The sequence below is a fragment of the Cyanistes caeruleus genome, chromosome 1 (genome assembly GCF_971803275.1).
Source record: "Cyanistes caeruleus chromosome 1, bCyaCae1.hap1.1, whole genome shotgun sequence".
NCBI classification, from domain to species: domain Eukaryota; kingdom Metazoa; phylum Chordata; class Aves; order Passeriformes; family Paridae; genus Cyanistes; species Cyanistes caeruleus.
The window spans coordinates 120,685,382-120,699,319 of NC_141701.1; the positions used below are offsets into that span (position 1 = coordinate 120,685,382).

The window sequence follows — 13,938 nt, forward strand, 5'->3', positions numbered from 1 at the left end:
CCCGCCGCAGCGCGCGCCCCCCGCCCGGCCGGCGCCGCGAGCGCCCCCCAGCGGCGGGAGGGAGGTGCGGCAGCGGCGTGAGGGGATGGGCGCCGCGCCCCGCGGCTCTGCGTGGAATTCGACCTCGTCCGTGCTCTGGGCAGCGGGACCGGACTGGGCATGTTTAGTCCAGAAAAGACTGAGACGGGGGTCTCATCAGTGCATTTAAATATCTCAAAGGCGAGTGCCAAGAGGATTGTGCCAGACTTTTTGGTGGTGCACCGAAACGGGACGGCAAGCAAAGGCCGTGAACTAAAACACAAGAAGTTCCACCTCAACGTGAGGAAGAAATTCTTCGTGTTGAGGATGGCAGAGCACTGGAACAGGCTGCCCAGGGAGGTCATGGGGTCTCCCCCTCTGGAGACATTCAAAACCCAGTTGGACTCGTTCCTGTGTCACCTGCTCAAGGTGACCCTGCCTTGGCTGGGGGTTGGACTAGGGGATCTCCAGGGGTCCCTTCTAACCAACCCTAACAATTCTCTGATTGTTTGTAGATGAGGTGTTATTAACCTTCTTCCCCCCGGCACCCGTGATGATTGCCTAAACAAAATTCATAGTGAGTGCAGGACTGTGCTAGAGAGTCACCCCAGGCCCTTCCTGCAAGGTGCTGTTTAAAGGAAGTAAGTTAGTATCAGTTAAAGAAAGGTGAACATAAGGGCAAAGTAAAGAACACGTTCAACAGCTGCGCAGTTGATAGCATTCAGAAGTACCTGTTGGTCACCTTATCTCAATCCCTTCAGCACGTGTCTCCCTTCCAGCATACATCAGAGGCCATCTGGCTTCTCCCTGCTTTTCAACCTTCATATTCTGCACAGGTTAGATGCGGGACAAATCGTCATTTAAGTGCAATGCTGTTCTACAAAAAGGAATATTGATACATCAGAGTGGTTAATGGCCTAGACCTAAGTATACAGACAAAACTGTTGGCAGGTACTAGATGATGAATCTGAGATGTGTGGTAAAAACTTCATGACAAAATAGTATCAAGCACCATGTTTCTCTTCAGTGACATATGAAAATCAAACCATAAAAGGATTTATATAGTCCTTATATTTGTGGGTAACAATATTCTTGGTATAATTTCAAGGGCGGATAAAAGCCTAGGACTGCAGGTATGTTGCAGTGTTCTGTATTATTTGTCAAAAAAAAAACAAAAAACCAACCCAAACAAACAAAAAACAGAATTAGATTGTTGCTGCAACATTATTTCATTCCTCTCCTGCCAATCATCTGTAGACCTTTCAAATTTAATTTGCATAGCTATTGCTCTGTCCTTTTCAAATATGTACTATGAATTTCCTCTCAATATGTTTAAACTGCTAAGTGTTAATGGCTAGAGAACAGCACACTAATCAATATGCTCTGTGATTAGCATAGCTTCTACCTCCTCACTTAACCAGTTAATCCTATAATCTGTATATGCAGATAAGAATACATTCAACTTTGTACTTGCCTTACTGCCACTACTATTTTTCCCTCTTCCTGATCCCTTACCAGTGGTTTATACCCTTTCACTTTAGGGAATGGACCTGATATGAGCCTATCTTTCCCCCAGAAATACATTTTTTCCCAAAATTTTTGAATACTCTTACTTACTACTGCATTAAAGCAAACACTGTATTAAACTACTGTATCAATATTTCTTGAGAAACCTCTATAAGGCATGCTTGAAAACATGTAATTATGTCATGTCAGTGTATCCTTTAGGCCATGTCTAGATGTTTTCTGTGTTAAAATCATCTTCCATTTAGGAGAGACACTCCCAAAGACCCAGATCAACCTTGTAGTCTTAGTAATTAACTAGTGTAAACTGAAATAAAATAAAATAATTACTGTCTTTATGGTCCAGGAAACTACAGTGAAGTCATCGCAGAGAACAATGAAGGCAGGTAAGTTATGGAAAAAATGGTGAAGGCAGCTTGTAGTTTTCATTTCAAAATGTAAAATTGATTTGATTTTTGAAAAATAGGTATTTTTATCAGCAACTGCTATTTTCATTTTACATTTAATTGCCAGAGCATTTTAGGATAACAGAAATTAAAAAATTCTGCTGGAATAATGCAAATGTCTTGAATGTGTGCATCAGACCTAGTCTAACTTTCAGGAACTGAAATCACAATGTGACCTATAGCTAGATCTCATGTACATCCTACATACTCCACTTTTTCCTGTGATCCATTCTATGGTAGAAGACTGATTAGCATTTTCATCTCAGAATTTAAGCATGTCCTTCATGCTCATTCCTTTTTGTTCCTGTAGTTAGAATACAGACAACAGGATCAGAATATGCCAGGACAGTATGTGATCTTGCAGAATAAGTACTTTACTAATAAAGTTACATTTGAAAAGGGAGATGACCAAATCCATCTACCAGAGCTGAACAGAGTAGAGCTGCTATAAAAGGCAGATTATGACATGGATACAGAATTGGTTTTGGAAAGTGAGCCATCAGCAGAGGCTAAATCTCAGGCCAGCGTCCTAGGAATGAAAATTTAATTGTAATTAAACAGGAACTGACTAAGGAATTGACTGAAACTTTTTAAGTGACTTGCAAGAAACTTTTACACAAAATTTAATATTTTGCAGACCTAGATGACAAGGAAGACTTTTCCTCAATACCGCCTTCTTTACCACTGCAAGATAATTTACTCGTTAGTCAATTATTTCCATCTGAATCACCAAGGAAAAGGAGCAAGGGCTGGCATGTACAGTTCCAGCATTCCCTTTACAACAGAAGCACAAAGTAACATCATTTATGGTCCAGGTAGGAAGAAACAGAACTATTCCTGTAAAGAAGAGTGTATGTCAAGGCTCTGTTAGAAGCTCAAGCTGTGGTGACCATTGGCTACCAGTGTTCCTATGACATCTCCACTGGGACAAACCACCTGTTGTGAACCCAGTGTTTTCCTGCACTGACAGAGCAAGTTTAGCTGTTTCCTCATCTTGGGAAATTTTCTGACTTAAGGAACTACATACCTGGTCTGAAATGCCTGCAAGATACCAGCTGCTACAGCTATTGGTGCATGCTAGAGGAGGAAGCACCAAAACTGCACAGGATCCAGGGTCGGGGAAACCTTTCTGTGGTGACTGAGCAGAAAGGATAAAGTTTTCAGCAAACTCATGGTTCAAATGCAATTCTCATAAAGACAAAATTTAGGCCTTTGTTTCGTAGAAGTTTACAAGACCAGATCCTGTGACTTTGCCTCCATGTGTGTACAATAAAAGCAGCCCTCCAGCGCTGCATATTAAATATCCTCTTGCCATAAAAAAACACAGACCCATACAAATTCATATGATTGCATAAACACATTCAAGAGCAGCCCTCGTAGGAGACGGGAGGAGGCCTTTGTGTGTGGAGTGGCAGGAGGGGTATGGGGCTGTCCAGAAATAAGCTCCTTTCAGCCGGTGTGCAAAAGGCCACTCCACACACACAGAATCGAGGTATTTGATTTATTGACAGCTCTGTGCAGAAAGGGGCGCCCGGTAGGAAATCTACAAAGCCTTCATGACTCCCGAAACTTTTCACTATTTATACATTTTAGCAAACAAAGGCGCCAATGTTCAGTGGCTACAAGTTAACTCGTTCTCTTAATTAGTATTCTATATTCTATTGGTTAATTATTATCTCACTTCTCTGGCTCACTAGCCTGCATGCTTAGTCTTTCTCTTCTTTTGGGTCGGTGGGTTTCTTGAGTCGGTGGTCCGTGAGTCGGTCACAGATCTCCCCCTGCCGGAATTACCTTTCACCCAGTCAGAGCTGCTTCAGCACAGTCGCCAAGTTGTCTTTAATATTTTTTTCCTTATCGTAGGAGTTCTGCCAAATGTCCTTGTGGCCCGTGAATTCTGCATTCATTGTGTCTACTATCAGTGGTACATCCCTCTTCCCAAGCTTTGTTAACCTCCCCCTAGGTGGGATATCATTGAAACGAGTCCAGCCCTGAGCCTTCACAAAGCAATTCTATCGACGGCTAACTTGTCTTTTTAACGCCTGGACATCACTTAGCGCTTGCTTCTTAGCTGCCTCTTTCAGGGATTAAATCTCCCTTCATACTGATTAGGCTTGAAAGCTCACAAATATCAGACATCAAAAAGTATCCTTTCAAAGGATATTTGTTTACATATTCCACATTTCGCAGCAGCAGCAACAACACCCCCACACCTGGCGGGGCGGGGCCGGGGAGCAGCGCGCTCGTTCCCGCTGCGGCCCGGGCGCGCTCCCGGGGCGGTGGGGACGCGCATGCGCGGCTGGTCTCCCCGCAGCGTTCGTCGCCTCCTTTGTGAGGGGCGGGCGCGGCCCCGCCCCGAGCGCGGTGCCGGGCGCAGACGGAGCGGCCGCGGCGGCGCCATTTTGCGGCGGTGCGGGAGGCGCGGGCGGGAGGTGGCGGTGGAGGTGCCGGTAATAGCGGCAGTAGCGGCAATAGCGGTAACGGCGGCGATAACAGTGGCCGTGGGTGTTGTTGCTGCTAATCGGGACTAGTGTCCCCCGTTTGCCCCAGCCCCGTGGCCAGGACTCTGCCGATATGAGCGACGTGGAGGAGAACAACTTCGAGGGGAGGGTGAGTGGCCTCCCCTGTGCGGGCCGTGTCGAGAGGGGCATGGGACCGGGGGGCGGTGGGTGGCGGCACTTGGCGTTCTCGGGCCTAGCGGGGGTGGGGGCAGTGCAGCTTGGCTCTAAAATGGCTCCTTCAGGTGCCCGAGGCTTGCCTGGGCCGTGGGTGACGGCCCGCGTCCCTCTCCGCTGCCCGCGTCTCTCCCTCACGCTCCCCGCTCCCATCGCCCCGGCGGGGTGCGGGCGCCGGGTCCCGGTGCTGCGGCTCGGCCCCCGCCCAGCCAGCGCGGGCTGATCCTGTGCAAACGGCGCTGCCGTAGCCCCGGTGTTCCTCCCCGCTGTTCTGCTTTCTTCCCGCGGTCCCGAGCCCCCTTGTTGCCGCCGGGCCCGGAGGTCCCTGTCTTGCCCGTTCCCGCTTCCCCGGCCGCGGCCGGGCCGCCGAGGCCTCCTCCCGCCCGAAAGAGGAGGGACCCCGCGTCCTTTTGTGCGAGGTGCGCGGTCTCTCCCGGCTCAGGAGAGAGACCACTGGGGAGGTCCGGCCGTCGTTATTAAACCATTGAAAGTCATCGATCGTGCAGCTGAAGGCTTCGAACGAGCTGCTGTGGCTTTGTAACCTCGTTAGGCCTATGTATTCCGTCTGATGGCTGCGGGTTTTCATGTACACGTGTGACAGGTCCCTTCCATTTTCAGTGTTTTTGTGGTTTTGTTTTTGTTTTGTTTTTTTTTAGTAATGATCAAGGCAAGCAAGAACTAGTAGCTGCTTGAAACAGGAACGAAATGTGTGCTCCTCCATCGCAATTTACTTTTTTTTTTTTTTTTTAATTTGCAGAGGTTTTCTTTTTGTTTGTGCTTTTAAGAGATTCTTTAGAGGAACACCTGAGCATCCTCTTGGTGGCTCTCTCTGATGATCCAGTGACAGCAGCTTTGCAGTACATATGTAGTTACTGTCTGGGGAAACAAGCAATAAAATCTTGAAAGAATGGCATTACCTTCCAAAAATTTATTTTACATGACTATTGTTGCCATTTTTGTGGTGATTAAAAAACGAATTCATAGGCTGCAAGTTCTTTACCTACCTATGCAATAACTGCTGCTGCTTCTTTGAGTGAGGTAAACAAAATCTGCTCTTGTGTTGATTGCTTGGACAAAAGGTGGTTGCGTAGCTAAGCAATACTGGGGTAAATAAACAGATCTCTGTAGGGGAAACAACTAAGTCTCAGCAACTTAAGCAATGAGTATGCTTGGGTTTGGTGTTTTTTTTCTCTTTTTTTAGGATAATGTTAATCTCCCATTTTACAGTCAAGATTTATATTAAAGATTATTTTCTTGTCTGTATTCACCGTGTGGGTAATTGTTAGGAAAGAAATTAGGTTAATTGTCAGAACATTGGTATTGGAATCTTTGATGGATCTGTTGTTTATGTTACAAAGCTGTTACAGCTCTGTACTTTCAGTATTTCTGCACACTACCGCCTGCCAAACGTAGAAGTAAAATGTTTTGAGAGTACCTGAAGTCTGAAAAGTCCTGCAGTACCAGTTTCTGTGACTTCGGCTTATCAGTTGTTCTTTTTTTTTTGTGATGGAAAATTTACCTGTTGGAAAGAACTGCTGACTGTGTTTAGTCTTCATTTGGAAAACTACTTTTGTTTTTGCTCCCTGCACTGAAATTTCTCAATCGATATGGCATAACTGAGCATAATGGCAGGTACTTCATAGATTTCTAGTTGAGGATTTTGTAGTTCTACTGAAGAACATTTGTAAGCCTTTTTTTTTTTTTTTTTTTTCTTTCCATCTTCAGTAATACTGCTTTGTTGTGATGGCACTAAATTTTTCGAAATAAGAAATTATATTTCAGACTAATGTTTTATTTTTCATTTTCAAATGAAAGTGCACACAAACATAAAATTAAGTACATGTAATTTTGAAGCTGTGGTGTTCAGTCTGCTATTCCCAAATGGATAGGACTCTATCACGCACTGAATGTCCTGATGTTTGCTACATCCCGGCACGGAGCACTGAAAGTAAAGCAGAAGTTTTCACTGGGAGAAAGAACTGCAGAATCTGGAAGAAAGTTTGTAAAGAACCTGTTTTTGTGGAATTAGGCACAAATAACAATTCTGAGTACCCTTTCAGTTCTTCCACCCCCTCTCAGTTTAAGTGCTAATTAGTGTGATGTGCTTTTAAAAACTGAATGCTAAAGGAGTAAGGGAGTTTTTAGTTTAAGGCCTTTTATATTTGTGTAGATGCTTATTGTCCTAAAAGTGCTTCAGCGAAAGTTGAGGATGAGCATCATTTTTTTAAATGCTAATTTTATCAACAGTAAGATACTGTGTGTGCTTTGTCTCTAATTTATGATTTTAAAATCATATTAACTAATCTGAACAGGAAATTAATAATTATGGAAATAACTTCCCAATGAAATACCTTAGTTTGCACTTTCAAAAACTTCCATTTCTAAAGTATTGCATAAAATCACTGTAGGGCCTTTCCTTCTTGAGCTCATTCCTTTGCACTTTTTTTAAAAGCAAATGTTAATAGAATATGCTCGGAGTAATCAATATCTGTCTGCTCTGTTTTTGTGTCATTTTGTTTCAACTTAAGCAAGCTCTCTATTAAGAATGTGGCTGATTGAACAGAAGAAAGCCCCCTCCTCAAGCATGATGATTTAATGGAAAGAAATTGACAGAAGAATTAAAAATATAGTAGATGTGCTAGAGCTAAGTTTCTAGACATTAAGAATAAAAAATATATTAAATTGTGCTTCTTATCTTGTGACTTGGTTTTGCAAACATGAAAGTATTTTGTCATCATTGAAAGATTTTTGTGAGCAGATTAGACAAATGAGGCCTTTTTTATCTTTTATTTCTGTCAGATAGCAGGCAACACTTACTTCCTTTCATATTTTTTGTTATTTTTTATAGGCTATTATTTATTTCGTGTTCAGTCTGTGGTGCAATATTCTGTTTCCCAGAGCAATGGACAAAAGGGAGTCTGAACAGACGTGCACTTCAGTAGCTCAACTTGATACTTTGACTTTTTTTTTTTTTTTTTTTTTTTTGAGCTTCTGGTAACATTTAATTTCTGCAATCTTAACCGTTTTGTCATTTTCCACCAGTATTAATATGTTGTTTTGTCTAAATAGGCAAAAACTTTTATCAGAACAAAGGCAAAATTCCATTTTACAACTCTATATTTGTTATTTTCATTCTAAATGATCCTGCACTATGCAGGATCTTACAGTGACATAAATAGTATAATCTAATGAAACATTTCAATAAATGGACTTTCAAATGGATTTTGCACAAGGCCCATCTTTTTGAAGGAAATACGTATATTTCATAGGTACACAAGTTGGTTTTGGGTTAGTTTAGCTGTGCAAGTGCCTTATATTTGCTTCATGAAATTTGGATGCAAAATACTTAAACAAGTATGGAATTACCTAACTGATGAACTTTAAATTGATTTCTTTGGCAGTAAAAACCCCAGCGGTGTCAGGGTCGGGCTTGCTTAGCTCTTCCATCTCTCCTGCAGTGGCAGTCTGCCACCTCTACAGAAAAGAAGGAATGTTGCTTCCCACACCTTTTCAAACACAAGCACAATGGACTGCTAATGCTCAGGGATTCTGCACTTACTTGGAGGGTGCTCTGATCACCCTGCAGTGTTTAATGACCAGTGTGGGAGTTTTTCTGGAAGTCAAATTTTTATTTTTTGTTGCTTTAATCAAACTTAATATATTCAGCGTTGTTCTGGACCTTGTCAGCTGGGAGGACTGCTCCTTTTGAACACAAATTCTCTTTACTGTCTTCCATGTGTGATAGAGGAATGACTACAGAACTCTTCCTTCAGTGAGAAGATTAACTTGTAATTCCAAATAGTTTATTGTTGAAGCTTCTTTTTTTCCTTTGTTTTCATAAGGGGGATCATTGAGGAAGACATAGTTTGCTTGTGTTAGTAGCTTTTAAAATACCCATGTCTTCAAGGTAACAATTTATGTGATACTTTTTATACAACAGCTTATTATGTGTACTATTGTAACATTTATAGAAGAGTAGCTAATTAAGGGATTCATTTTATTTTTAGTATAGGGACGGAACACAGTATTAAGCAAAAAGGATTTAACTTCTCTTGTGAGTCTCAAGGAAAGTTGATAGATTGCTGCCAAAGTGTGATCTTGTCCTCATAAGTGAGATGTCAGTAGCTTAACAGTTTTATCCAGCAAATGTGGGCTGCTGCTAAATTCATGTTTCTTTTTTGACTGCTTATATTTTTCTGTCCCTTTTTAATACAGTTCGACTTCATTTTTGTTTGGTTGTTTGTTTTTTTTTTGGTTTGGGTAGGATTTTTTAACAGGATTTTTGGAAATGGTCTTGCAAGACCATTTATCCCGGCCTTTTTTTCACCCCAGATCAAATTAATTTCACCTGAAATTTCTGTGTGGCTTAATGGTTTGGGTATTTTTTTTCATTTCCCTTGCTTTGCTATAGAAAGTTTAATTTAACTTTACATTGTTATTTTTCATTTAGCATCTCACTTTAAATTTTGATAGCCTTTCAGTCATACTCTGAAATTGTAAGGTGAGTTAGGTAAAGGCATGACAAGTTCAGGACAGAAGAGCAGTCTGAAAAACAGGGGGTTGGTTTGATGGGAATATTGGTTGGTTGGTCAGTTTGTTTTGTTGTGTTTCCCCCTCCATGTTCTTTGTTAAATAGGATTTTTTTTGAAAAAATTCAAGGAATTTAAGTGTTAGATGGAACTTTTGGATCAGTTAAACGGTTTGGATGAAATACATGGACTGACTGATGCCTGGCTCAAATGGATCATTAACACTGTTGATAGTTGTTCAGTGTCTGGGTTTGTATGATTGTGGAGTAATGGGAGAGGAGGAGAGATCTTTTCCATATCACTTTGGTTTGTAACTCTTCCTGGGAAGAAAGAAGGTAACAAGGATAAGAAATTCTCATCGGTGCTTTCTTTAAATGCTTCTAGCTGTGCATTTTATCCAGAGAATCAGTAAGTTGAAACCTTAGATTTTGTGTTTTATCTATGATTTTGTATCTAAGTTGTAATTCTTGGTGAATCATTAGTTCCCTTTCCTGGTGTGTTTTGAGGAAACCACTACATCTGACTCTGAAGATGCACAAGATGCATCTGAAGATGCACTCAAGAAGCACACTGTTACAATCAGTTGGGTTTTTTGGTATTTGTGTGGGGAGGGAAGGGTGTATGTTTTTTATGTGGGTGGGTGGGTGTTTTGGGGAGAGGTGTTTGCTGGCAAAAGTATTATTGGCAGATGCAGGATTTGTTGTGAAAGGGAAGTTTGATCTGAAGAATATTACAAAGCTCTGTTTCTTTTCCTGCAGGCTCTAGTGACAGCAAATATAGATAGTTTGAAATGGGGATAGTGAATTATCTGCCTACAAGTTTGTAAAGATGAAAGTAGTGACTGGACAGCTGCATAATGAAGCCCAAGGCATTAAGATAGGTACTGTTTAGTTGGAAGCTGGTGGGATGAGGAGCTGAGTTTAAGCTGAGTCTGGTCTCTGGCCCTTAAATGTCTGGGGATCTTCAAAACAGGAAGATAAAGTTCTGAGGATCCAAAGTGCAATTTTAGTCTTTCCTCTTCCACTAAAAAATATTTAGTTTTTGTGGTAAGAACAGCTGAGAATGCATAGGTTGCTTTAAGACCGGTACAAAATTGAGGTATTTTAGTGCTTTGGGGTAATAGAGTTGTCTGGTTTCTTACATTAGAGATGATACACTAAGAATGTTGAATACTTCTGTCATACATATTGCAGAATGGATATAAATAGTTTATGAAGAACAATTGCGTTGGTCTATGGTGTGGACTAATATACAGCTCGCTAATTGTTTAATTATAGTGGGAAGTAGAGGAGAAAAATTCTTTGAAGTTTCCCCTTATATCTCCTTGAATCCCTTAATCCCTGCCTGTAGTCTTGTTGATGCAGATACTACTAGGTACTTTTTCAGCATCAATCCTTAAGTCCTTAAACTTTTGCAGGTTATTGTGATCCCCTTAGTCTCTTTTAGAAGGAAGCATTGTAGGAGTTATAACTAGGTGAACTATGCTGCATCAGAAGATGAGATGTACTTGCTTGCCAATGCCAATGTGCAACTGCTATCAGGTAATCTCTCTTCAGCTGCAGTTTACACCTACAATTACTTGGTTGAGGAAGTTTGAAATCTCTAAAATTTGCATGGTCCCGTCTGTCACTGCAGTTTTCAAGTTGTATGTTTGTAAATACAGCCCCTAAAGGTCTTAAACAGATATTTCCAAAAGGACTTAACCCATATTATATTATATTTACTTTTGTCAACTTTATACAGATTTGGTGTCTTAGCTGATATTATTAAAGGCTCTGTGGGTGGTATTGTAAGATACTTCACTTGAATAACTAAGAACTAAACTGACTTCAACATTGTATGGGAGCAATTTGGTCCATGGTATTTTTGGCATCTCCCAATACTTCTAGATTTTGCAGGATCAGGAGGGTGGGGGTGGGGAGGTTGCCTTTGTTCAAGTTTCCAGAGTTCTTGTTCAGGAATTGATCCTTCAGATGTAAAAAGTATGGACAATGCAGTATCCTTATGAAGGAAGAGTGTCTGAGGAGGGTGAATTCTTTGTCTTTTTACAGGTGTTTTCTAAATCTGATGTCACTTTGAATGTTTTTCTTTATTACTGATGATTTTTACTAGGGAGAGAAATATAAATAGTTCCCAGAGAAATTGGCAATTGTTGCAAGGGATGAGTTATAAAAAGAAGAATTTAGGAGGCTGTCAAACATTGAACAGTACAAAGACAGAGGCGAGGTGATAAAAAAATTGTGTTAGTGATTATAAGATAAATGTTTCTTTATTGTAAACAGTGGATTTCAAACGTCAAAACAACCAATTGGTAATATTTAAAGGCATGTACATAATTTATTTCATTGAAGTCCTGTGGTTAGCTCAGAACATGCCCATCTTCATAAGGATAACATGTTAGGCAGACCCGATGACATGGTCTGCCTTTCACAGCCAAGCTTTGAATCTGGCCTTCATTGTTTAAGTTTGGCAGGCCCATCATCCTAGTAGGTGACATTTTCTGTGAATCCTTCATCCTTTTTATCGAGGTAAAGGGGAATAGTAGTGTGGCTCTAATAGTTGTTCATAAGGAGCCTCTCAGGTTCCATTTCTGGTGAATTTACTGTCTTGAAAGAGGAGAACAGCATCCTTTGAAAAGGAACTCCAGCGCAAAGTAATGAAGACTTTTAACTGCAAAATAAAATGCAAATCTGGACGTAGGTAGAGTAAGAAAGAAGAAATTTTGAGGACAGTCAGGAGGAGAAATCATGCAAATAAACATGAAATGTAATATCTTTGTGAGGGGAACTTGCTATGCATTTTTTTCATTAAGTATTTTGTGAAGTTGCAAATGTATATAGCATACTATTCTGTAGGGATTTTTATAGCTAAGCCCCCTAGAAATGCTGTACACTATAAAATGTGAGGAAATCCTAACCTGCTCTTTGTTTGCTTGTTTTCCTAGTTTTTTTCTTGTGTGCCTTGCCATGCAAGAAAAAACCCTTCCCGGTTTTTACTTCTATTGGATTGCTTTAACTATATGATTCTACATCTTAGTTTATATGGATTATATAAGGAAAACAGGATAACAATGAGGAAGAAAAACTAGCAAGAATAATAATTTATGTTGCTTATACCTGTGTGCATGTATTATGCGAGTAAGTATGTGCATAGATAGGTTTTGAGTGGAAATCTTTGGCCATTCTGTTGAACTGAGAGTGTCTTAGTAATCTGTAGGAGTAAAATTTGGGATATTTGATACTGAGAAGCACATAGTTACTATTTTAGGGGGGGGAATCACTGATACTAATACTTGAATATATTTGTGCTAATTAGTTTTTAGTGTATCTATGTATCTTACCAAAAAAATCTCAGAGGGGAGGAGGGTAGCTTTGCAAATACAGTAAAACACTGAGAACTCAGTAAGCTTATTGTTAGAACATAGACACTTATACAGTTTTAAAGATATTTTTTTAAAAAGTTGTTTTATAAAATAGTTTCTTGCACTTTACCTGCTGGCTTTTCAATTTGGTAGATAACATCTGAACTCCAGCAGAGTTTTATAATCCCCACGTGCTTAAATATACTAAATGTTCTTTTTCCATTAAGGTTAATGTTCGTGAAGAAATTGAAGAGTTTTTTCCAAGAATGTGGAAGATAAATCAAGATAAAAGAAGGCTAATGAAAAGTATTAAAGATCAGAAAATTAAAATTGAATGGGGGAAAAAATTGAACAGAAGATTGGTCAGATAGAAGCACTTGAATATTTTTTTAAGGCTATAATGAATTGTTTGAATTGGGGAAGAATACACGAAGTATGAAAAATGAAAAACTCAATGAAGAATGAAGAAAAGTAGAAAGCAAGAGTGAAGTAGAATTAAAAGAATCTGGAAGAATGAATGGGTCCTAGGTTAAGTAAATGTATGGTTTATGTTCCAGTGTCTGTATGATCAAGTTGTAGATGAATTTGCATGATTACTTAGTTAATAGCGAATTGGTGATCTGGTTCAAGCAGGGACCTATTTGAGGCGAGCATACAATATTAACAGTGGGTTAGCAAAATGAAATTTGTTTTGGAGGGTATTGCCTAACCATTTATTTTTCAGGAGCAATCAATATAATAGAATTACTGTTCTTTAAATGTTAGGAGTTAGGCATTTACACAACCAATACCATTTTTAATACTGTCTTTTTTGTTAGGAGTCTCGCTCCCAGTCAAAATCTCCAGCTGGGAGTCCTGCTCGTGTAAAATCAGAGAGCAGGTCAGGATCTCGCAGTCCGTCGAGGGCTTCCAAACATTCTGAATCGCACTCTAGGTCAAGATCAAAGTCAAGGTATGTTCAGAAAGTTATTCATGTCAGCTCAATGTTACTGTTATTTTAGTGGGTTGATGAAATTTCTTTTCCCCTGTTGTAAAATGATAAACTTTTTGGAATATCTTAACAGGGATATGTTAATTTGCCTGTTTGTTCTCATATAGGTGGACAAAGATGGGAAATTATTTAATGGGTATGAATAGAGAGAATACTATAATTAGAAGTAGTAATGTAGAACTCACAATTGAAATACGTAGGTTTGTCTCTTCCAGAAGAGAGAGAATGAATTGCATTTCTGTTCTGTGGAGCTCCTGCTTCCTTCTCCCAAAACTGTTTATGGGGGAATTCTTGTGTGGACCTTTCCTTTAGGGGGAAGAAACCAAGTCAGGTGAGACCTGGTGCAAAGGCATCAGGGTTAGATAAGAAGTGTAAGCTGTCTAATTGTTGGAAATAT

The 13,938-nt window shown here is 40.2% G+C and overlaps 1 protein-coding gene and 2 long non-coding RNA genes across 6 annotated transcripts in view; 2 read left to right on the forward strand and 1 right to left on the reverse strand.

Moving 5' to 3' along the window:
• Window positions 1–52: 52 nt before the first annotated feature.
• On the forward strand, window positions 53–3,987 carry LOC147655863 (uncharacterized). The gene is made up of 3 exons (XR_015277204.1): window positions 53–854; window positions 1,889–1,928; window positions 2,626–3,987. It is a non-coding gene; the product is annotated as an uncharacterized LOC147655863 (long non-coding RNA).
• LOC147655864 (uncharacterized) lies at window positions 842–4,295 on the reverse strand. Its single transcript, XR_015277200.1, has 2 exons — window positions 3,780–4,295; window positions 842–895 (listed from the first exon to the last, which is right to left on the reverse strand). It is a non-coding gene; the product is annotated as an uncharacterized LOC147655864 (long non-coding RNA).
• Window positions 4,273–13,938, forward strand: part of TRA2A (transformer 2 alpha homolog) — a 25,432-nt gene continuing 15,766 nt past the window's right edge. The window contains exons 1-2 of one of the 4 annotated variants that reach the window (XM_086853720.1): window positions 4,273–4,595; window positions 13,369–13,502. In XM_086853720.1, the coding sequence (XP_086709846.1) occupies window positions 4,560–4,595; window positions 13,369–13,502 (170 nt within the window). In that variant the 5' untranslated portion in view covers window positions 4,273–4,559. The remainder of the gene's footprint in view (window positions 4,596–13,368; window positions 13,503–13,938) is intronic. The other 3 variants (XM_086853709.1, XM_086853727.1, XM_086853737.1) reach the window with 3 other exon arrangements.